This window comes from Rhamphochromis sp. 'chilingali' (genome assembly GCF_963969265.1).
Source record: "Rhamphochromis sp. 'chilingali' genome assembly, chromosome: 6".
In the NCBI taxonomy this organism is placed as follows: Eukaryota; Metazoa; Chordata; class Actinopteri; order Cichliformes; family Cichlidae; genus Rhamphochromis; species Rhamphochromis sp. 'chilingali'.
This window is the reverse complement of record NC_137933.1, coordinates 18,881,868-18,906,539: the sequence shown is the minus strand read 5'-3', so window position 1 is coordinate 18,906,539 and position 24,672 is coordinate 18,881,868. Positions and strand designations below refer to the sequence as shown.

Here is a 24,672-nt window from a genome sequence, read left to right as displayed (position 1 = left end):
ACTGCACAGTCTGGAGTTCTGCTTTTCCTCTATAAATTGTAATTATACAGGTGTTACGTACTGCAGAAAATATTCTTTGCATTATCCAATGAAAGAAATGAAAGGAATTGTAAGCTTTCTGTGGTTGACAATATCAAACAGCTGTGAATGTGAATGCAAATTTAATCCTGTGAGTTGTAAATAAATAACAGAAAACATCACAGACAGATTTGATATGAAGCAAGCAGAACAGACCTCATTTGATCACTTTAGCTTACAGAAAAGGACAGCAAGCTGAAACAAGCTTGTTGACATCAGGAGCTTAATAATCTATGACCAGTGATGTTTTTCACTGCACAGAGTTGGTGTATGTGTAACTTTCAGCCCACTTAGTCTCCACAGACACTGAGTACTGGTTCATGTTAGCTGTAAGGACATTACATTGAATTGCTACTTTATAGTGATGGTTAAAAAAAAGTGCACTACCTTCAATTTTAAGGTTTCATGTATCGGCACATAAAATTAAAAATAATCACAATATAATTATTTAAATACAACTGCAGATGACTTATAAAACATGACTTTTTACACCATCTAATTTTTTAATTTGGCAAAAATGAAGCAAAAGCAGCGTGTCAACAACTAAATACACACTGACTCAGCTTGTAGAACCACGTGTAGCAGAATAACTTGATGTTATCGTTTTCTGTGCAACTTTATTGCGACTTTACAGACTGTCAAACCTCTGCTTGCATAGAGGCGCGCACACTTAATAAATAATAATATGTAATATGTCATGTTCATCTCAGGTTGTATTAATCTTGTTTCAAGACCTGGTTAAGGACAGGATTTTGTCAAGTTCTGATAAACCTTAGAAATGGAAGATAGAATACTTATTTTTAACCTTGACTGTTTATTTTTATAAGTTTGGTCAACTCTTCAAATTCTCCAAAGGCCTGCATATTTTCTAAACAAGCAGATGTTCCCTGAGAGATCAAGTTTCTTATTCACCAGACTGTGATTCAAACTCAGACTTCTTAGATCCTCCCAACAAGCTGTGTGTCTCACAGAAGCTCTGTTTATTTATTTTTTTATTATCTTTTGTATCTATGTGCTAACTTTCAAAGAATGCATTTTGTGGAGAAAAAAATTGTTTCATGTTTTGGAAATTGATGGATGTTTCATATGGAAAATCCTCTCTACACATCTCTGTGAATCTTTGACTTCCTTAGCGCTTGATTTTCCTCTCAGACATCTTGAGCTCTGCCAGCAACAGCTGCTCATTAAACCTCCACTCCTTGGGCCCTGACCAATTTACTTTCTTTAAACATAAACATTCATTCATGACAATTATTAGGCTTGCTCTTATTATGCTATATATCACACCCGATCTGTTTTAGGTAACAATATTATTAGGAATGTGTATGTAATGAGACTTCAACCATTAAACAAAATGTAGAGTCTTAGCTTCAGTGTTTAGCTTGAAAATGTATCGGGGTTGTGTCCCAGCCATCTGTGAAACATGTCGTTAGAAAGCTTTCCAGCTGTCTGCCGGATGTTTTAGCTTTTGGCATCAATATTGATTAGAATCAAGTTAGATGTCAACAAAAAAAACATACTTTTAATTCAGCCATCATACAAGTACTCAGCTTTTCACATGCTCCTGTGATATATTGTCGCCGTAATTTGGCCTTTAAACAAACCGTATTTGACTGTGTTTTGCAGAATTAACCGTATATTGAAAAGCCATGTTAGACTCCCTTGTTACTCTTAGACTGGGTAAGTTCCAAAGTCATATTACTAATGTCTAACTCTGTTTTGTTGACCGTATGATTTAATCAAATGAAATAAAAGAGCTCAAAGAGAAATCATAAATATTAACTTTATGATAATTAAAAGGAAGTAGCAATCATACATATCAGATTCTCACGCAGTCTGAGCGGTTAGAATATTGTCCACTGTCCTTGGTGCTGAAACGAGAATGTTGTCTTTCCCAAAGAGGGCGCTGTACATGGGTAGCAGTTAAAACAAGCTTTTGTCTTGGTAAAAACCACAGCCCTCTATCAGATATCAGTTGTACTTATACGCGCGCGTGTGTATGTGTGTGCTCGCCAGTCAGAGCGTATCGTTAAATCTCTCCGCTGCTCTCCAGGATCCATCCTAATTGGATGCCTCAGTTTTGGCAAGAGGTCCAGATTAAACGAGCTCGTGCAGAGGAAGCCATTAAGTGGTCACAGCTCAAGTATATCCTGAAGGGGAAGTGGCAGACACACTTAAACGAGTTCTAATAGGTCCAAGATGAGAGTGTCTTCAAGAAGGTTTTAGGAATTAAAAATTTGAGTGATATATATTTAAAGTAATTTTTTATTTACAGATATTTGTCTCTTTATAATTTTTCGCCTGCAAGGACATTCGGACAAGCTTTCTACGTCCTCGACGCTCAAAACTTGCGCGGAGCAAAGCTGTTTGCGATTGTGAGACGAGGAGAGGACGTCGGACAAAAGGCCGTGAAGTGTGGCTGCGCAGTCAAGTGACTATCAATCACTTGAGTTTGGAAGAGCAGGAGCCACTGGAAGCTTGAAACTCCCCCACAACATATTGATTATTTGGTGCGTAAAAACGCCGCATTCAAATTCATGTCAGGCTATTGAGCTTCTTTAAAAAGTGAACGATGTCCGTCCATCCTCCTTTTGGCGTAAAGGAATCTCTTCCGCCCTCCCACCACTCACATCAGCCATTACACTGTGACGCGTTTCAATACAAAGTGCTCATTAAGAGGGACGTTTGGTTTCTCTGACGTAGGTTTCAGTTCTCTAACGGCACCTGCCCCCTTTTATAAGCCTCAGTAAGTCACCCGGGAGACCTCCACCAACAGTTCAATTTGACTGTTCCTCACTGTGCGGCGGAAGGTCGAGGGTCTTCAGAAAAAGTCTGTTACGCGCTCCGTTACCCTTAAGTGCCCCAGCACATGACTCTAAAAATACTTCAGGTAAGTTCTGCATGTTTTTCAAGTTTTCCTACATTTTTAGAAGCATTTAGCAAATAGCTTTTTGCACAGGACGCTTTCTTGTTTTTTTAACGTGTCAAAAATGGGTAATGATTTTTTTTCATGCGCTCTGTGCGTAAATTGAATTTTACGTACATGATTCATTACAGGAGACAGACAAAGAAAAGGACAGACCAAAGTCTATTACCATAGGACCGCTGACCATTTTTAAAATGAATTCTGAACAATTTGTTTGGTTTATTTTTTATTTAAAGAATCGTTTCTATGTTTTTTCCCCAACAAGGCAACATGCACCTTGGGCTGTATCATGTTATTTTGATAAACCGTACCAAGAAAACATGGTATTTATTTTCAATACATTTTCATCTTACGCGATAATGTGGAGATGATTTTACCCCAAAATAGCCAAAAAACATATTTTTATAAAGAGCTTTTTGTGGTTACTCTTTACCTCGATTTTTTTTCTTTTGTTTGTAAAGGTAGAAAAGCACATGAAATTTGCTTCTGTATCGGCAACAGGGAATAAAAAGTAATTTACCATTTTAAAAGTTAAAGTAGTCATTACATCAAATCGAGCATAGAAAGATGTTTATTTTTTATACATTTATTTCAAACCAACCTAACAATTCAACATGTTGCTTCTGTCACTTTCTTGTCCAAAAGTCGGAAATAAAAGCCAAATAATTACTTCTTTTTTTTTTTAACTTTGACTCCACACAGGTCTTGATGCCTTCCCGTTCCTAGCGGAAGACCGCTGCGACGATGACCATCCATGTAGAGGGGCTTGTGGCTATCGCGGTCTTTTATCTGCTGATCCTGTTCGTTGGCATCTGGGCGGCATGGAAGAACAAGCACTCCGGAGAGGCGGAGGGCACCGACCGCAGCGAAACCATCATGGTCGGAGGGAGAGATATTGGATTATTTGTGGGTGGATTCACCATGACAGGTGAGGTTTTAACTTGTTATAACTAAGTGACACAAAGGAGATTGGTGTCTTTTTTAAAGACACTTTCTTCTTTTAATAAGTGGAATGAGCTTAAATTAATATTTTCTGATTGTTTTAATTAGTTCTGTAAATGTATTTCACTTTGGCCAAGTTTGTGTTCAGATTTTTGCTCGTTATAATTCATATTGGAAGCTTTAATCTGATGCGTGTATGTGCAAAATTTCCAGCGACCTGGGTTGGAGGAGGGTACATCAATGGCACTGCAGAGTATGTGTATCTTCCAGATTATGGCTTGGCTTGGGCTCAAGCCCCATTTGGATATGCACTCAGTCTAGTTCTGGGTGAGTGTTTCTTTGTGTTTAAAATAATGCAAATTGCTGATTTTATATTGCTTCTGAGATATTATATTGCTTGAGAAAGGATTTGGGGCAATTTGGACACAGATCTGATATCTTTCTACCCATTTACATTTAAACAAAGCAGCACTTTAATGCTCTTACTTACTGGGTGCTAATCAGACCTCTACAAGTATTATTCTGCTAAAGAGTCTGAGGGGGACTCTTTAGGTTTGCTTTTTTGTTTGTTTGTTGTTTTTTTCTGCCAGGGGCTGTGGACATAATATGTAATGTGTGCACCCTTTGTACCAGGTGGTCTCTTTTTTGCTAAGCCCATGCGCTCACGAGGTTACGTCACTATGTTGGACCCGTTCCAGCAGCTGTACGGGAAACGAATGGGAGGCCTTCTCTTCATACCTGCTCTCATGGGCGAGATTTTCTGGTCTGCCGCCATCTTATCAGCCCTCGGTAAATTTTACTGTTGTAATCAGTACAAGATAAGCGATCGGTGTGGTCAGTGAAGTCAAGCTTCATCATTTGACTTCATGATGCTGCAGTGATCATAACATCCTTTCAATCTGTTCATCTCTTCACGATCTCAGGTGCCACTCTGAGTGTCATCGTGGACATCAACATTAAGATGTCCGTGGTCATCTCTGCGCTTATTGCAATCTTTTACACCCTGGTTGGAGGACTTTACTCTGTGGCCTACACAGATGTTGTGCAGCTGTTTTGTATCTTTGTTGGTCTGGTAGGTTCACGCCAATCTGAAAATTAAATCACCCTCATTAATATACGGTAGTGTAACAAAAAACATGCAAATATATACTGCTTCACCTCTATATATTTTTTTAAGAACCCTCTTTTATTTGGATTTTCTTGTATGCAGCGTCTCTCTTCTCATCTTCTTTTCCATCGATACTTGTTTTTCTTGTCTGCAGTGGATCAGTGTCCCTTTTGCTTTGATCAACCCTGCGGTGTCAGACATCACTGTTACTGCCGTGAAGCACTTGTACCAGTCACCCTGGATAGGCAGCGTCCAGAAGGGGGACACTTGGGTCTGGATTGACAACTTCTGCCTCTTGGTACTGTAACCACGAGCTGTTGATCTCATGTTTTATCTCACTGCTTTATTACCCTGGAAAAATACTGACACTAATTAGATGGATAAATTAAATTGTGAGACGATTTGTTGATCAAATACTCCAAAATGACTGAAATGAGCTGAAAATAGTGAATGCTGCCAATCAGAGGCATTTAAAATCGGTGAACTATAGTAACCACTGATTTACATTTGTATTAGTTTCTTCTTTTATTTTGGAGACAAATTCTGCCAGCTGATTACTCTGATAAATCATCTAAAAGTGAATTTGCCATAGTAATAACTGCTTGTTGCAGCAATAAAATGTATTAGACTCTCAAAATGAATCTTCCGCTTACCGGCAGCTGCTGTGAAGCTGTAATAGTTGACTGTAATGTGGTTTTACTTTATAGCACAGTTTGGTTTTTTTTAAATGTTTTTATGCAAACACAAATTAAATGCAAATGATTAAAAGTATTTTTCTCCTTCAATCATGACCTCATCTTGTGCTTTTAATAACTTTCTTATCCCCCCCAGTTAAAAATCTTTTTGATTAGAGGATTTTGCTTGTTGTACAGATTTATGATTTGGGGTTATAATAAATGAGATTATATTGACCGTGAGTGCTATTCACTTGATTTGAACTGTGCTGCAGATGTTAGGAGGAATACCTTGGCAAGTGTATTTCCAGAGAGTCCTGTCAGCCTCTTCGGCTACGTACGCCCAGGTCCTTTCTTTTCTGGCTGCTTTCGGGTGCCTCGTCATGGCTGTGCCCTCCGTTCTCATCGGGGCCATCGGGGCCTCCACAGGTTAGAGACAATAATGTATGGTGTATTCATATATGTATGTATGATGAGGGTCAGCAGCTCTGTCTTCTGTCATCATGGTAAAGTGGAAGTGCTGTCCTGAATACTGTGGCAGGTGTTGATACTTCACAATAGTGTCACATCTATACAAGAACCTTCAGATGAAAAACGAAGGTTGGATTCAACAATGAGTGTGTTTCAGCCAAAGTGTGCCATGGGTTTGCCTCCCAGTACTTAGCCATAGATGCCAAGTACCTGATGCTGCTATCTTATATTCTTTTCATGTCTTTTGTGAAGTACTTCTATGTTGTGTATAAAGCCAGAAGAAGGTGTCATTCTATGTATGTTTGTGTGTGTGTGTGTGTGTGTGTGTGTGTGTGTGTGTGTGTGTGTGTGTGTGTGTGTGTGTGTGTGTGTGTGTGTGTGTGTGTGTGTGTGTTTGTTTGGGACTGCTCTGGATGGATCCATGTTGCCCTTAGATCTGAGAGAACCTGGTAAATAGCAGCTGGTTCGCCTCATCCATAATGAAACAGCAATCAGTTTAATAACCATGCTGGTTGTGTAAATATTACATTAGAGGGAGGCAAGGGACCGAATTAGTAGTTTGATCTTCAGATTTTTTTCTGGCTTCAGATTCCTCAGTGAACAGGTGATGTTGCTCTGTTTTGTCCTGTACTAAAATATATATTATTTATATCTATTATTTGCAGAAGCAAGAAATTTAAAAGAACAAATGTGATTCTCCAGTGCAAATATATTTAATATTTAACATGTTGTGCATGTCCAGCTATGGCTTTAATGTTTCTCTGTTTATTTGGTTGAATTTCGTTGGTGCAGAATTATGAATTTCTCTGCATGAATGTGCTTGTATAGATTTATAGATATTAGTGGGTGTATTTTGCACTTCTGTTCATCACGGATGTCTTTTAAAATGTTTATTTTGCCGTCCTCAGACTGGAACCAGACATCCTACGGTGCCATTCCCCCTAAAAACAAAACTGAAGCAGATATGATATTACCCATTGTCCTCCAACACCTTTGCCCTCCATTTGTCTCCTTTTTTGGCCTGGGAGCAGTTTCTGCAGCCGTCATGTCGTCTGCAGACTCCTCCATCCTTTCAGCAAGCTCCATGTTTGCAAGGAACATCTACCAGCTTGCCTTCAGACAGTCAGTAAGTGCATGTCTGGTCCTTGGACACATGTAATTATGCACTAACAGTTTTCTCTTTAAGTTTAAATAAAATTCATCTTGACGTGTATTTTTCGCTTCTATCTTTCTGCTTAGGCATCTGACCGTGAAATTGTGTGGGTGATGCGTATCACTATCTTTGTATTCGGCGGTCTTGCCACCTTGATGGCCCTGGTAACCGGCACGGTTTACGGCCTCTGGTACCTGAGCTCAGATCTGGTTTACGTCATCATCTTCCCCCAGCTGCTCAGTGTGCTCTTTGTCAAAGGAACCAACACTTACGGCTCAGTAGCTGCATATCTGTTTGGTATGGTGCTGCGTATAGGCGGAGGTGAGCCCTACCTGCAGCTTCCTCCCTTCATTTACTACCCCGGCTGGATGACTGAGCAGCGGAAGCACCATATAACCGGAGAACTGGAAGAAATCGTTGTCCAAAAGTTCCCCTTCAAGACCGTATCGATGCTGGCCTCCTTTCTGGGTAACGTTGCTGTCTCATACCTGGCAAAGTACCTGTTTGAGAGTGGCAAGATTTCACACAAATACGACTTTCTTGATGCCGTGGTGTCCAAGCACAGCGGAGAGATCATGGATAAAACTACGCTTGTGACTCGTGGCAACGCCATCGGGCTGTCGGAGATGGCGCCCATGAAACCGCGGCTGAGTGTGACCTTGGCGGCTGCCTTTACACGCCGTGATACGTTGCCAACAGAAACAGTAGAGGAGGAAGAGGAAGAGTCCAGCCCTGACTCCTCCCACCACGAGGAAGAATGACGCAGTAAAATGAAGAAAATTAAATAAACAAAAAGTGAGCAATTGACTGAACTGACAGAGAATCAAAAGACAGCAAAGAAACATCGTCTTACGGGACTACAAATACAGCACCCCGCCTGACTGGATAACAGCTACGTGCCAGGATATATAGTGTAGCAGCTTGCTGATTGTCAAGACATGAAGCGGTCTTTCTGTGAAGTAAAGCAAACACGCCTACATACATACATACACTCAGAGTATTTATCAATAGCTGTTTCTACTATATATTCATTCTTTTTATTAACTGGTTTGGTGAAAACTGTGTTTAGAGACTTTTTAATTGATTATTAATTTTCCATCGATAACAAGAAAGGCGCTCACTTGCTGAAAGATGCTACTGTTCACACAGAGCAAAAGAGGGTGAAATATTCAATCAGAAGTACAACACAGACTGACAGCACAACCACTGTTTAGACTCAATGTACAAATCAGATGAAAGCAATAACACACACACACACCTTAACAGCTGTACGGAAATGATTACAGAGCGCCGCCTGTGAGAGTAACTGAAACAGATCAGCAAAAGGAGATGATGGATATGATTTTCTCTTTTATTAAACTGGGTTTTCATATATAAATTAGTTCTCACACAATTCCACATAAAGACAGACAGGAAGTCACGTCTCTCATGTTCGTTATAGATCAATGAACCTATACTCATAATTACTGTGAATCAAGAAAGGCACGAATCACGTGCCACGCCGTGTAGAAAATATACAAGCAGTAGTGATGGTAGCCGACTTGAAGCATTAGCTAATATTCTCTTTAATGTCAGGTGTAGACACTGTTTTAAAGTATGTAAACTAGTGTTTAAAATGATCTTGTAATCAGCTGCCTTAATGAAGCTCGGTAAAACAGATGCTCTCGTTTCCACAGCTCTGATGCCGGTGAGACTGCAGTGAACTAAGACTTGAATATGAATGTAACCTCTACCAAAAAAGAAAAAAACAGGAAAAAAAAAATCGGATTATATCCGATAGTGTACTTCTAGCTTTTATTCATGATTTGCAAAGTGTTGCAGAACAATGTGGTGGCAGGTTCAGACGGATCTGTTGTTTGCTTGTTGTCAGCAGTGTACAGATTATTTTCTCTGTGATGTGTATCTTTATGTACATACAAGAGTGGAGAAAAAAATCAAGGATGACAAATAATGCTGGTTAAAATTATTCATATACGATAGGAAGGATGTTTATTTATTTTTGATGTCATAAAAAATTGAAACAATAAAAAAAGCAAATTATAAAAATATATAAAAATAATTTTTATAAGAAGAGAAAATTGTCACTTCACTTCTTTCTTGTCTGTTTTTTTAATGATCTTCAATACTGAATATTTGAAGTTGTCATATTTCCATTAAGCACATCCATTTCTATATTTCTTTATATATTTCTTTTAGCTGCTTTCTCTGTTTTATTCAGTCGGGAACGAAACGCACAGAGAACCGTGAGCTTTCAGGGATGAGGTCTTGTTGTGGGGGTTTTATGGTAGTGGTTTCCAACCTTAATGGCATGTGATTGCTGTGACTCATATTGCAGGGGTTCAACCAAAAGGATTATTATTCACTCACACTAAATTAGAAAAAAATAACCTATAATTTACAAAAAGAAGGAACAAAGACCAGAAAAAGCCTCAGATATCTATTTCTTCTGTTATTTTAGAGTATTACAGCCAATTGTAATCATTTCCTTATATTCTGGCGAGCTAACCACTTGCGACCCCCCCGCTGTCAGTTATTTTGACATGTAGACTTTCTTTCATGCAGGGACAGGCTGAACATGAATTTGCTTCTCCAGACGTGTTGTTGTTTGTTAGGCCCTTCAGCTAGCTGGATGGCAGACTGAGGAACAAGAAAACGTCCAAAAACGTGACTGAAATTACAATCGCTTGGCTTGCATTTTTGTTCCCCTCCTTGTCCACAGTGAAAGATGGCATCTTAAAATAGCTCTCCTCTCTGGTTATTTACATTACTTTAAGTGCTGGACTCTCTGTCATCTGGACTCAGGGAGGAGCCATCCGAGGGTGGGCAGACTTGCTCGTGATCAGGCGGGGCAGATAAGACTTGGGTGGTGTACCTTAATGGCGTCCGATGCCATAAAATTCACCAGCTCCGGAATAGTGCAGGAATGACGCAGGTGCCCCACCCATCCGCCACACCGCCTCCCTACATTATCAGTGTCCTTTCTTGACGTCCTTGAGGACTTGGAGCAATCCCATAAAGAGAACAGAGGGTGGAGAAAGAGAGCGAGTTCCATCTCCATTCATAGAAAGTACCTCAGAGAGCACTCATGATAATTAACAATTATGGGGGGGGGGAACTGTCACTTGTCCAAAAGTCAATCCATTTATCCAGGCCTTTACGGGAGGAGGAGATTGTTGGGGGAGGGTTTTCTGCAGAGGACTGTCATCTGGAGAGAATTTGGACACAAACCAAAACAGATTTGTTGATTCATAAGCACTAGATATATTTAGAGTCTCCTGGGATGTCTTTGCAGGCGTCATTGATAGTTTGGTCTTTGTTTTCATCGTGAAATTCTAATGTTTTTTTTAATTGTTTCTTTTCATCTGTTCTTCTACGAAGGGATGTTGTTAAAATATGCACTTAGATCTCAAAAGGAGACCAGCAAACAAAGAATTCCCTAAACGGGATCAATAATTTTTGGGGGAGTAAAAAGGGGTTTTTTTTGTTGTTTTTTTAATTAGAGGTTTTCAAATCTCACTGTAGTCTAGTGATGTGACTTGTTATTAAATTTCTCCCAAGTAACACTTACTGTACTGAGACCCCAACATTCTTTATGTCGGTCTTACCAACAGCAGCCGGTGGAAATTTCTTTCATTTATAAAAGTCTTAAGACACTTTTCCTTCACTGCACTTTATCTGCTTCAGCTGTCTTCTCTGATTTCTTTGTGAGCTCATTTTCCCAGACCAACCTGAAGAGATAAGCAGGAATTCTTGGAATCAAGGTCCCGCTTTCCCTGAATGTGGACACAAGGAGATGAGATTACAGACGGCACATTCAGATACACATCTCACGTGCTGCAGTCGGGCATAAATTTAAAGAGCAGACTCGAGGTAAGGTAGCTGTTCAGGTATCAAACTGCTTGCTGGAAAATGCCATTTGCTGTGAGGATTGGTTATTATTTATTTTTTTAAAGCTCTGAAAGAGACTGAGCTTCCAGCAACCAACAACAATACTGTGACACCAAAACAGCTCACAACAAAGCGCATCAACACACGTAAAGCCACGGCGCCACAAGAATAACGTACAGTAAAAATATAAACATTACAACATTAACATTAAACAAACACTATCTGGCAGAGTATTTCTAACAGTAATGCAGCAAATAATCAAGCCAAAGGAATTTTCACTTTAAGACTTTTATATTTTTAAAACTATGTTATGGCAAAGAAGGAAGTGAATTGCATTTTAGGATACCCACTTTTGAAGACAAATTCAAATAACCCTGAAGTGATTAAATCACATTTTAAACTATTTTTACAAGTTAATAAAAACTGAATACAAGCTAGCCTCATCATCTGGAGCCCTGGCACTGTGAAGGCAATCTCAAAAGCCCTTTGCTCATTTATTAAGACTCTATCTAATAAGGAGAAATCTTATTTTAGTAAAGCTCCAAGCCCCAATCACTTAACCCTGTCTTGGTGCTGAAACACAGACTAGAAAGCAGCTAAAATGCTTGATACCTCAAAGAAATGTGTTTTTTATTATCTGGTATTATAAAAAACATTTTTATTTTTTTTATTTATTTATTTATTTTTAGGGGGGGGGGAGTCCCCTGTGCATCATCCTGCTCAGTGATGGTCAAATACACCGATATACAAAGTGAAGTAATAATATAAAATGCACACTGTGGAGGAAACCTTTGATGAAATCTGGACATGCATTCTCTATCTCCTCTGCACACAATGTGACACAAGCTCATATCTTATCTAAGGCTCATGCACCATTATCATGTCTGCTATTTATGTCCTTCTTAAGTAATGTCCCCTAATTTAATCACAAGGGAGCTAATTGAAACATGGGAGGAGGGGATAAGACAAACAAGCGATGTCCATTTGAGGACAAATGTGGTGCTGTGTGTGTGATGTAGTAATGCAAATTGAAATAAAGAAATAAAAATAATGCTTTTTCTGCTTTTAGGTACAAACATGATGCTTTTTTTCCAATGCATGAACAGATGTGTACACAAACACACCGTACAATAATGTCACGTCTAATTGTTTCCCATATATCTGTCCATCTCCTCCATTAGTCTCTCCAAGCAGCTGAGGAACATCTGCAGCAAAATGAATGCAATGGCTGCTCTAATCAAATCAGCCAGGAGAACTTAATTATACAAGCAGCTTTGTTCCATTCGCGCTGGCTGCAGGTAGACTGTCTAGAGCTCACCGCAGGAATGAGACAAATGCTCTGCAATCAGCAAACCTACTAATTCTTAATGAGTCAGAGCCACGAATCAGCTTCAGCAATATGGAATTCTAGCTGTGGCTGACAGACTTGCTTAAATCCAGATTTTACAAGTAGGGGAGAGCCATCAGCTCTACTCGATCAATGAGAATCAAATTGTTCCGATGCACCATGGTCAGTGTGTAGAGACAAAAAAACAACGAAAGAAAAGAAAAACAAGTGCAACATGATGATTAGTTTTACATTTTTGCTTGTTTTGGTTGAATATACTGCTAAGTTTACATGTGGTTTGACTACATTTGACAACATTTTGCTGGTGGGTAACCCAAAACTGGCTGAAATATTCCACTTTTCTTCTCTTAATCAAAGACATCTTTGTCGATCCTGGTGAACAGGTGCCTTCAAAATGAACATTTGTCTCACATTCTTGGCAGTCCTTTCAAATTTGCAGTCATATATTTTCTTGTTCAGATGTATTGATAACCATGGTACTTATTAACCCAATCACACACATTCAACTAATTTTTTTTTTTTAATGTCTGTACCTAATCGCCTTGTCATGGTTCAGTATCTTCCCCAGGGATACATCAATATGTAGACTGGAGAAGTTGGGGATCGACAGCCACCCTCATATGAAGCATACAATGTATGTACAATGTATATTTTAATATTGTGTCCTGAGAAAAATGTGAGTTGGACCTTTTTCTTTGACAAAGTTAGTTTGGAAAATTGAGCAAGCTGTACAATGCTGATGCGTCTGTAGTATCTTTATTTCTCTACATGTCTTGTTGATCTCCTGAGGGCTGCTCTGCTTCACAGCAGGTTCGCCTTCAGCCCATCTCTTTTCTAAAGACAGGAAGGAACGGGTGTGCTGGCTGGACCATCATTTTTTCCTCCCATAGAAAGTCAGTGATGAGAATAATGTCGTGGCCATACACTCCACACATACACACACAAACATTAAAAAAAACACATTAGCCCCAAGGGACGTGTGCACTCTTTGAATGAAGACGCAGAGGGTGGAAAGGACTGATGTGAACCTTTCATATACACACTTAAACACACAAGAGCCTGAGTGGGGATGGGGGTGGGTGACCCAGGACTAAAGACGCCACATTTTAGATAAAAATTCAGTTCAGCTGTCCTGTAATTTTAACTACAGCTATGATTTAGTGGTATTTTAAGTAGCTTAACAAGATGAACTATTGTTTTATTAGATAATTATTGGGATTGTATTTGATTAAATTCAATACAAAGCAGTAAAGTAACACTGTGGTTCAGAAATGGTGCAGCATAGGAGACGAAACAAAGGACAAAGAAAGAAGGAAAGGGTCATCCTACCTCTGAGCTCATCGTGACGTATATCTGCCCGCAGCTCCGCCCTGGCCTACGTGTGCTTTATGCATGCGTATTGGAGTGTCTTTAGTATCACAATCAGTGCTCGAGCTGAATCTGAGCCAGAAGATCCATTAGAGCTGATTGAGGAGCATCAGGGTGCAGAAGTAAGCTTGAGAGAAGGTGAGACGGAGAAAAGACATAACCAACATGAGCACGAGGACAACTGGAGCCACAAGTAACTCTACACAAGTAAAGACACACATACATGTACAGTAGTACAAAGAATATTATGTAAAACCGCTCGACAATAGTGGAAAGTATACCAATAAAGTGTATCGATATGAGTCAAAGTGTGCGTCTGCAGTTCAGCATCAACAAATGAAGTTAACAGGAATTCATGTGACTAGTTCACATGACATAGAAATCAGCTTTTAAACAGAGTGCAGTTATGGGTTTCTTCAAATATTAACTAGGTGACAATAAATGTCCTAAAACCAAAATTAATTTGCAGGTGACAAACTAACCATTTAAAGACTGAGCTGGCACGTTGAAGCTCCAAAGACACACCCACAGATCCACCAATTAAACTGTAAACAAGACACGATCAGCGTTAATTGTTCACTGTTTCAAAAGAAAATAAAGTCCTTGTTATAACATGTCAGTGACACAGATGTTTTTGAAGCAGTTGTTAAAATTGTTTAATGCATTAGAAACATTGTATGCTAATGAATTAGAAAATGCATTACTTCAAAGATCGAGACACAGGGATGATGCCTTTGTTGTTTTGTCATAGATGATGTGAAGGTAATCATTTTCATCAAGGCCTCATTCTTAGAACAGATTGCAAATGGTAAAGATGAATTACACTGGACTCACTGTTTCTTATACGAAGTAATTTTGATTATTAGTTACATTATTGATTAACAACTGACTGAAAATCAGTATCAGATAATTAAAGGTATTTACAGGTTTATCTGACTTTTATACATCACATACACAGCTTCAGCCAAAGTGCCCACTAGAGGGCACACTTGTTCAAAAGTCTACAAATATTCTAAATCACAAAACTAATGAGTCATAATTCTGGTTTGTTTTTTTCAGATGTCAAACAAATCCAGATGCAACCTGAGAAAGGAACATGAAAGAGCCTGTGCATCAATCATCCAGGGATGAGGGAAATCTCAGATGGTTGATTCTGTTCATCATTACATTTATCACTGAGACATAACTTTCAGCATACTGGTTACTTAACAGCCTTTTGGAAATGATTTTCATACTTTCATGTTACAGTAAAAAAGAAATAATCCCCCCTTTTGTTGTAGATGCGTAGTATTAGATGGTGGGCTCAAGCCTGAAGCTATCAAATTGAAGAGGTGGAGGTGGAAGGACGTCTGGTTGGTGTACTACAACCCTCCTAGCCGCCTGTGGATGCTGGGAGAAGACAGCACTGTCTTATGAAGCCAAGTCAACCAGTGATACATGCAAACTTGTATCCTGGTGATAATTGGAGAGATGTCTGCCAATAAGTCTTTTGTGCAATATGAGGACATCTGAATAAGCTTTAAAGGTCATATTGTGAGTTGCTAACCTCTGGATTAGCTCGCATGTCATTGCACTGAAGATCTCAACAACTTTAACGTCAATGTTAATGTTTTCATCCTGAATTGATTGAATAAAAATGGCAGTTTTATAAAAGTTACACATCCCCATTTTTGCCGTTTCCTGTCTTGGCTGCTTCATTCATGTTGGAAATATCATATCCACTAGCAAGCTGACTCTGAGTGAGACCATCAGCCTCAGCAGTGAAGGGCAGAAAGGTGCATGTGGAATACACATTACGGTATTCTACCAATTATGTAAGTGTTAAGAAAAAAATTATATCTCTATGTTTTGATAATAGTTTTTCAACATCTAATATTTAAGATAATTCTGATCTTTTTGTCATTAATCTCTTGGATGAGCCCCCAACAGTGCATGGTCCCCTGGGCAAGTGTCCAGCATGCCCTTGGGATGATCCAGCCAAGCCTGGATGGCAAAATGTCTCTGGACCGGTGTTGTACCAAAAAATGATTGTGGATTCATATTTAATCTGGTGTAAATGACTCGTTGAACAAAAAAACAGTAATATTCCGGCAGCTGGGGTGCCAAAATAATACCAGAAAATACCAGAAAATAACTTTCTCATAAAAATACGGCTATTTTCAGTAATGACAATACAGTTTGTTGCCCTAATTTTACATGGGATTTTCAAGTGCTTTTAAACATTAAATTAGGAACATTTTAACGTGATTAAACAATGAAATTACCTATAAACAAGGTCAATGAATGCGGCAATATGAATAATAATACTTAACAGTTGGTTTAAATAATAATAATGGATTGCATTTATATAGCGCTATTCAAGACCCTCAAAGCACTTTACAATTCCACTATTCATTCACTCAGGCAAGCTACAGTTAGCCATAGCTGCCCTGGGGCAGACTGAGAGAGGCGAGGCTGCCATATCGCACCATCGGCCCCTCTGGCCATCACCAGTACGTGGTAGGTGAAGTGTCTTGCCCAAAGACACAACGACCGAGACTGTCGGAGCCGGGGCTCGAACCGGCAACCTTTGGATCGATTTGGATCGGTCGCTTCCCAACTCATCTAGCCCGGATCCTTTGGATCCGTTGTTGATTATAAGCTAGAATGATGCCCGCTAATGTTTGGCTCGAGTCTCCTAAAATCACACTTTCCCTCTGAGAAACCCTAAATATTTGAACAAATATAACCACATTTTATGAAAAGAACAATATTTATTAATATTTGAAACACACTTAACTTGGGACACAGGAATGATTGTAGAAAAGTTTTCTTCAACAACTGCAATACACATGTATATTTTCAAAAGGTGACATCTCTGGCCCCTTTCTGGCCCCGACACAGTTGACTACAACACTTTCTTCTGGATTAAGCATCTCATATTCTCTTATTCATCTCTTATTCTGTGTTTCTCTTCATCCACCAGGATTGATTTTCAGTACTGGAGGGCTGAAAATGGACTTTCCCACCCCGTTCATGAGTGAGGTATGAAAAACATATGAAGCTAATTTTGTTAAGCACAGTGTTATTGTGAATTGCCCCTACTTAAAATGAATTCAATTGGGCTGAATTAAATTTCTTTAAAACATAACAACATCGTCCCCTTCAGAAAGCCAGCATGATTGTAGCTAAAAGAGCCTGCAATCACCATCTCTCCCCTTGTTTAGGGTTTGGCTATGTGACAGGATTGCACGTTTGTGTATTGAAGAGGTTCGCTATCATCTGGCTGACACTTTTGAATTTGTTGAAATCTCTGACCCTTTCCTCAATCATATTAACAGTGATTCAACATAATCTGTAACCCATTTGACTGCACTTTGTGTTTATGTGAAACTACACCTCTGCCGGATACTGATTCCTTCCTGGACTTGTTCCCCATATCTTCTGGGCTCAGTGAACTCCCTGTCTAACTTCACACAGAAGATTATTTGCTTTAGACTCTAGCATTTCTCTTGAACTTTTGATTTGGACTGACTAAGCAGTCTTTCTCTTTGCTTAGATGTTGTTGTTTTTTCACCCTTTGTCTGCTGTGATTTTATGGTAATTTGAAACATAAAATCTTATAACTAAACAGGGAGAACCATGAGAAAAAGTGTTTTTTAAGAGTAATCTGGCAAAGAGGATAGCAGAAATTGCAACAATAAAGATGTTTTAGATGGCCTAAAAGAAGTAACGTATTTTACCAAAATAAATAAGACATTACAGGCTCTGTAACGGATCCGCGACCCGGGTCCGGATCGGAGTCCACTTGCACAGCGAGTTTGGAACAGATCATGACTGGACCCGATTTGGATCGGTCGCTTCCCAGCTCATCTAGCCCGGATCCTTTGGATCCGTTGTTGATTATAAGCTAGAATGATGCCCGCTAATGTTTGGCTCGAGTCTCCTAAAACCACGCTTTCCCTCTGAGAAACAGTTTCATTACACTTTAATACCGTATTTAAATGACCGTGGTCTTCCCTCATTCTCATATACGTCACAATTTTCTCACAGCAAAATCAAACAAATTAGTGACAGTGAATATGGAAAAGTTTCCTTCATTCACTGCAACACACCTTTGCACATGGGCTCGTGAGTGCATGTGTTGTGCTGTATGAATTTTGACAATATGATGCGGTGTTTATAAAGGGACTGAGAAGGAAAGGTAAATTTCGAGCAAATTTCATTAAAAAAAAACAAAACAGATCTACGCTCACACCTTTGCGCGTGCGCACACGAAGTGCTGCTCTTATGGAACGCGCGTGCGTCATATTCGATTTGTGCATGTGTCTGTTTGTAACGTCGCTGAAAAAGCTGCGGTTTGAAATTTTTCTTCTGCACCTAAATTTTCTGGTTCAGATGAGTTCAGTGAGAAGCGCTAAACGTCCAAATTTACGGAAAAGCACACTTAGCGATTCAGTTTCTTCAACTTTCGTTTTAAGTGAAGGTAAGTGCAATCTTTAGACTAAAAATCAGCAAGTACAAAAACAGAGTATGTTTTGGCTTCACATCTTACTTTTAATATATGTGTTTCAAATCTAAACATTTTAAAAATGATATCCAGTTGATTATGTCAGAAAAGCACTTTTTAGTAGCTACATTCTACTGTAAAGGTGATTTTACTGCTTACCTGTTAGACGCAGCTTGTCTGATAAAAATTGATTTCCTTTTGTATATTAACTATAAAAACAAAGAGTTTTTAATTCTTAAAGACCCTTTTATACGATTTTAGGCCAAATTCTTTTAGTTGCTTTGAGCTTTTCTTTACCGCTGTGGTGATTTCCTCTTTTTCTGAATTTTAAAAACTACATTGTGAACAAACAAACTGACATTTGAAAGAGATTTTTTGCAAGAAAAACAAGAAAATGTTGTGATCTGTTGCTATGATATGAATCATAACAATATGACGCTGGAAAAATAAAATTCTGTATTAAGAGCGCATTTCATATATGGGTGTGATTCAAATATAATTCTGTTCATTAAAAACAAAACAAGCTGGCACCGTGAAGTTTATATCTAAGAGAATCTGCACTGATTTGCTTCTGATGGAAACATGCTCAAATCATAGTTATGAAGTCTGATAAGCTTTGTGTTAGAGACTCACTTAACCCCATGTTTCCCTTTCATTTTACAGCCATGTTGAGAAGAAGCCAAAGACTTCAGTCTAACGGCTATTACGGACAAGGAGAGCCGTTAATCTCCTACAAGGAGACTTTACACAGGTTAGTGCTGGTCTACATGTTCTTTGTTGTCATCCACTGACATAGATGCAGGTTTTGTAATCATAATCCATTTTATTCTTCCATGTACATTTTTTCTTACATGATTTTGTTTTTTCTGTGCAGAGTTTCCAAAAGGCGACGGCCCCGTCCAATCCCTGACAATATTGACCAAGACACAGTTGAATACAACACTGTTGACTGTGACACTGTGGACTACAACTACGATGACCGTGACACTGTGGACTACACCACTGATGATTTTATTGACTACAGTAGTGGCAGCAGCAGAGGTCTCTTTAGAGCCATCAAGGCATTGGGACTTTTGGTCCTCATGCTGGCCTTGTGTTTTGGTAAATGATCTCCTTCCACAAACAATTACAGTCTTTCTAGTACTATGTGCTTTTCTTCTGGATTAAGCTTCTCTTTTTATTCTGTGTTTCTCTTCATGCACCAGGATTGATTTTCAGTATTGGAGGGCTGAAAATGGACTTTTCCACCCCGTTCATGAGTGAGGTATAAAAAACATATGAAGCTCATAATATATTCCCTGAAAATTAATCAGATGACAGTTTATTATTATATATATATATTATAACACGAATGGTTCTTCTCATTTGCAGTACTTAATGAATAGACATGAACAGGTGGAAAGGAAGGTACAAGAGCTGCAAAGGGAGTTAATGGACTTAAGAAAAAGAATTGACTTCCTTCTTCCAGTTGGGGACAGGATGCCCAACTTTGCTCTGGAGGAACTGGGTAAGACATGAAATCGGATCAGAATTCACGTAAGAATTTCTTTGTTGTTGTTTTGCGATTCCTTTCTCACTCTGTGTTTTTGTCTACAGGAGCAAAGATTGTTAAAGAACAGTCTTCAGCATCCTACCTTTCAGAACAGGGTGGATTGAAGCTGTGGGGGCTTACATTGATACCCGCAAAACCACCCTGTGTAAGCTCAAGAGTCGTTATTCAGGTATAATCTACTTTCACAAAAAAACAAGATACTATCTCACACATCTGCATGATTTAATAGTCAAACACTAGCGGTCCAAACTGAACTCTGTTTTTGTTTCCTTTTCTCTGTAGGGTCGAGCACCCATGCTCCCAGCAGTGTGTTGGAGTTTTGCGGGTTCCCAGGGACATTTAACAATTAAGCTGTCACACAGCATCGCCATCAGTCATGTGACACTGGGTCACATTTCTAAGATGGTGTCACCATCTGGAAAGGTCTCCAGTGCTCCCAGGATGTTTTCAGTGTTTGTAAGTCACAGATTTCCACTGCACCACTGTTCAACTGTTGCATTTTACATATGTGTATATAGAGAACAACTTTATCTGTATTTATTTCTGTCTTTTCAGGGAAAGAGAGCATTAGACGACAGTGGTGTCCACCTGGGAACATTCGTCTATGATGAAAATGGAGATCCACTCCAAACATTCAGGATACCCGTGAGTACACTGTGCCATTATACACATGCACATAGACTTTTCTATCCAGAGTACTTAGAGGTTAGCTCCCCTTGCTATCTGTATATCCTCCCTCATAATAATCACAGTATTCCTAAATTTACCATCCTTTCAAGAGTCAAGAAAACTATTATGCAACTAACCCATCTGGTTTTTGTTTTGTCTCTCAGGACGACAAAGTAGACGTCATTCGCTTCATTACGCTGCATGTGTTGAACAACTGGGGCAATCGTGAGTATTCCTGTCTGTACAAGTTCCGAGTTCATGGAAAGCTGGCATAACTAGCTTCCCACGAACTCCATCTATAAAAGAAAAGAGAGGAAAAATGTGAAAGTGAATCAGACTGCAACACATATTTAAATAATTGTACTTGGAAAAAATTTTCAATTTAACCCATTTTTTTCCTCCAGCAAATGTCCATCCTACCAGGTAAGACATGTCTGATTAAGATGTTTACAGTCTGATTCACCTCACCCCCAACCAGCCGTGGCAGAGGGCTTGCCCCTCCCTGAGCCTGGCTCTGCCAGAGGTTTCTTCCTGTTAAAAGGGAGTTTTTCCTCTCCACTGTTGCCAAGTGCTTGCTCAAAGGGGATCATCTGATTGTTGGGGTTTTTCTTCTCTTATATTGTAGGGTTTTTACTCTACATATACAGTGCTTAACAAATTTATTACATCACCTGTCATAGAAATAAGAACACCCCAAATTCTTACATTAGGTGATGTTCAACTAACTTTGTTAAGCACTGTGTTATTGTGAATTGGCCCTCAATTGGAACTCATTTGGACTGAATTAAATTTCTTGTAAAACATAAAAATTCTCTAAATTGTCTCCACTGGAAATTTAGAGATATTTTTAAAATAACAAGAATAAAATTTTAAGAAAATATTTTTCATGTCTTTTGGTATTCTTAATTGTAAGAGTATATTAAACAAGCGTGATAACACTATGGCCAGAGGATTTAAATTTTGAAAATGAACATTTAAACTCCCAAAAGTAAAGAAAGTAAAGTCCATGTTGCATGTGCTGTGATATGAAAAGCCTTCACTGTGATGCAGGCTTTGAGGTTTAGTGAGTGTAGATAACAGCAATGTTATGGTTGTCCATACTGCCTCCTGTTGCTGCTGTTACGGAGAGTTCCAGCAGGTGTCGCTGTGGTTCTCTCTGGGGGTTATGTGTACTTCCTGTTACGAGTGTACAACGTTCATGTTGGCTGCTAATAAACGCCTGGCATACAGTTACAGCGGACTGATTATTATAAGCAAACCTACAGTGAGGTAACTTCAGGTTTAACCACGTGTTTGTAGTTGGGACACCAGATAGACCAGTGGTCGGCAACCTGCGGCTCCGGAGCCTCATGCGGCTCTTTAGTCCTTTTAGTGCGGCTCCGTGTGGCTTGGGAAAATAAATTTGTTTTTGTTTTTTTAAGTAATTAGCTGAAGTGTATTTTATTCATGTTAGTTCTTTTTTAACTTGTAGTTCTAAATTGGAAGATTATTGTGATATTGAAATACAAACATAAAATTATATTCTTTTATTTTTTGATCACTCAAAATAAGCGTCACACTCGCGGAAGCCGGTGTACCCGCCTAAACGCCATGCATTTATCCAGACTTTCAACCCCAGGTAGGCCAATTATGGATCTTCGGATCCATATTATGTCAGCAGCTATTCTCCACCGTGAATTATGTTAAAAACAAACACCGCTGCGCCTCACAGACGACAGCTTACAGTCCTGCGTAAAGATGAAAGTGACTTCGTACAGCCCCGATTTGCAGACGCTGTGCACAGAGGTTCAGGAGCAGAAGTCCCATTGTAAACATACCACGGCAGACTCCACGATGTTTCCATGAACATGTTTTTCAGCATCTCGTTATTGACCACTTTTCACACACAGTTGCTGTACAGCCGGCTGTAGCTTTTCAGCTCACAGCCCGACGTACACCAACAACAACAAAACAGCATAAATGGCACAGACGTTAAGGCGGCCAGGCGTGATTGCGGGTGCCGCTCAGGTGCGTCCGCCTCTCCTGCAGCAGCGCTGCAGACCACGCCCCGCCACACACATTAACCAGGTGAAATACATATTTACGCAGAATTTTGCAAATATCTGTTTTTTAATTTTTAGCAGCATAGTGCTTTTTTTCCAATTATTTTTTAAAAGTCAGGTCAAGGCTACAAAAGCCCAACGACGATATAAGGGTGGCGGCTCACAACAGTTTTTGTTTGCTACATGGATCATTTTAGTTCAACTGGGTTCTTTCCTTTTGTTATATTTCTTTAAGAGTTCAAAATGTGTTAATTACATAAATAAAATAAAAATTTTATTTAAATAAAATTACAATTTTATTCATGTCATGATGTCACACAGTGGAAATTTGTGTTTTTATGTTTTATCAATCTGTGTATTGGTACATAGTGTTGATTTTATTTGCATGATTTTATTGTGATATTTATATTGCATGTTTGTTTATTGATATTTATACTGCATGGTTTTATCCTCATATTTATATTATGTGTGTTAATGTTGTACCATGTTCCTTTAATCCACTGTGGACTAAACAGACAATTGTAGGCACCTGTGAGGTGGGGGCGTTCCCCAAGGTGGCCTATCAGCCGCCAGGTTGACCTGTTAAAGGGGATAGTAAGCGCAGAGACAGGAAAAAAGGAGCGACGCACGAAGGGTGAGCAGGAGAAATAGGAACGCGTGCAAGCCCGCACTTGTGTGGAACGAACTGCTGCCTGACTGTGGGGTGCCGCGAGTCGTTCGGCGATCCAGTCCCAACGGCAACAGTGGGTGGTGATGGCCGCAATGCACAACAGGGCAGGGATGCCCTTCTGCCTGCATCTGACGGTGAGACGAGGGAGGCCGTGTTCAGGTGTGGAGTAGGGCGGGACTGTGCGGCGACGCGCTGTCCGGATGAGACAGGTCTGCGATAGGAGCCTCCTCCCTGGTCTGCTGCTGGCGAGTTTTATCATACCGGAAGAGGGGGGACTTCCGGATGTGCTTTGCCGTGTGAAGACGTGCGTGCGGAGGCTCCGTGTAAAAGTAGTCAAAATAGTGATATCGCCAGTTTGTTACCATTTTGAGGAAGCTCGGTTAATACGATTCGTGCTGTGGAGTGAATGAGGGTGCTCACGGGGCAATTTATGACCGAAAATGTCCAACCGACAGACCCGTGCCGGCGTAGAAAAGTTGCATGCGGATAGCAACACTGCCGCCGCAGCTAGCAAGGCCACTGCTAACCCAGCACGCGCCGACAACATGCCTCAGTGGGCTCAAGACATGATGTCCGAGATCAAAAAAACAAATGCTGAGATTACAAAATACTGAGAGGAGACAAAAACCGAGATCATGAGATGCAAGGAGGAAATAGAAAAAGGAAGAAAAGAGTCAAAAGCCGAGATGGAAAAGTGGGCTAAGAGTGTGGAAGATAACACTAAAGCTCAGTTTGAGTTGCTACGTGAGGAGGTGAGACTGATAAGCGAGACGTCCGTCAGTCTGGCTAACAAGATGGAAGCGCGGAAAAAAGAAGTGGATGACACGCTGAACGACCAGTCTGACAGTATAACCAGCATGGAGACGAAATTGAAAGAATTGGAGAAGGAGATGCTGACGCTGAGGAGACGTAGTGAAGATCTCGAGGCGAGATCACGACGCAACAACATACGCATCGTGGGGGTAAGAGAAGGGGCTGAGACGGGCAAGACGCCGTCGGAGTTCATAGCTGGACTGCTGAAAGAAAAACTGGGGCTATCGGTGACACCGACGCTTGACCGAGCACACCGAACACTCGGCGCGAGACGAGACGGAGCCGGGGCTCCACCGAGAGCGTTCGTGGTGAGATGCCACTACTATATAGAGAAGGAGGAGATACTGAGGAAGGCGAGGGAAATGGAGAGAACGCCGGAAGGTCGGAGTGGACGAATTCATATCTTCCCAGACTACACCCAGGAAGTAAACAACAAGAGAGCAGCCTTCAAAGAAGCAAGGAGCCTCCTGCGTACCTACGG

At 39.9% G+C, this 24,672-nt stretch overlaps 2 protein-coding genes across 2 annotated transcripts; both read left to right on the top strand.

Moving 5' to 3' along the window:
• The first annotated feature begins 13 nt into the window (after positions 1-13).
• Positions 14-9,344, top strand: slc5a7a (solute carrier family 5 member 7a). Its single transcript, XM_080884623.1, has 9 exons — positions 14-2,968; positions 3,707-3,932; positions 4,160-4,273; positions 4,580-4,735; positions 4,870-5,018; positions 5,209-5,352; positions 6,004-6,157; positions 7,108-7,325; positions 7,439-9,344. The coding sequence occupies exons 2-9, from the start codon at positions 3,749-3,751 to the stop codon at positions 8,111-8,113; spliced, it is 1,794 nt and encodes a 597-aa protein (XP_080740749.1). The 5' UTR covers positions 14-2,968; positions 3,707-3,748; the 3' UTR covers positions 8,114-9,344.
• A 9,766-nt stretch (positions 9,345-19,110) lies between these two features.
• Positions 19,111-21,417, top strand: LOC308398879 (SUN domain-containing protein 3-like; the record flags this gene model as incomplete). Its single annotated transcript, XM_080885747.1, has 8 exons — positions 19,111-19,196; positions 19,320-19,546; positions 19,651-19,709; positions 19,817-19,952; positions 20,042-20,166; positions 20,280-20,453; positions 20,553-20,642; positions 20,831-21,417. 8 exons carry the CDS (start codon positions 19,111-19,113, stop codon positions 20,939-20,941), a joined length of 1,008 nt encoding a protein of 335 aa, XP_080741873.1. The 3' UTR covers positions 20,942-21,417.
• Between the last annotated feature and the right edge of the window lie 3,255 nt (positions 21,418-24,672).

Bases quoted from the DNA above. Each gene is read 5' to 3' on its own strand.
- slc5a7a (XM_080884623.1), top strand. From the start codon at position 3,749: ATGACCATCCATGTAGAGGGGCTTGTGGCTATCGCGGTCTTTTATCTG. The intron at 3,933-4,159 runs GTGAGGTTTTAA...CAAAATTTCCAG, and splicing joins GGGTGGATTCACCATGACAG to CGACCTGGGTTGGAGGAGGG. The intron at 4,736-4,869 runs GTAAATTTTACT...TCACGATCTCAG, and splicing joins CGCCATCTTATCAGCCCTCG to GTGCCACTCTGAGTGTCATC.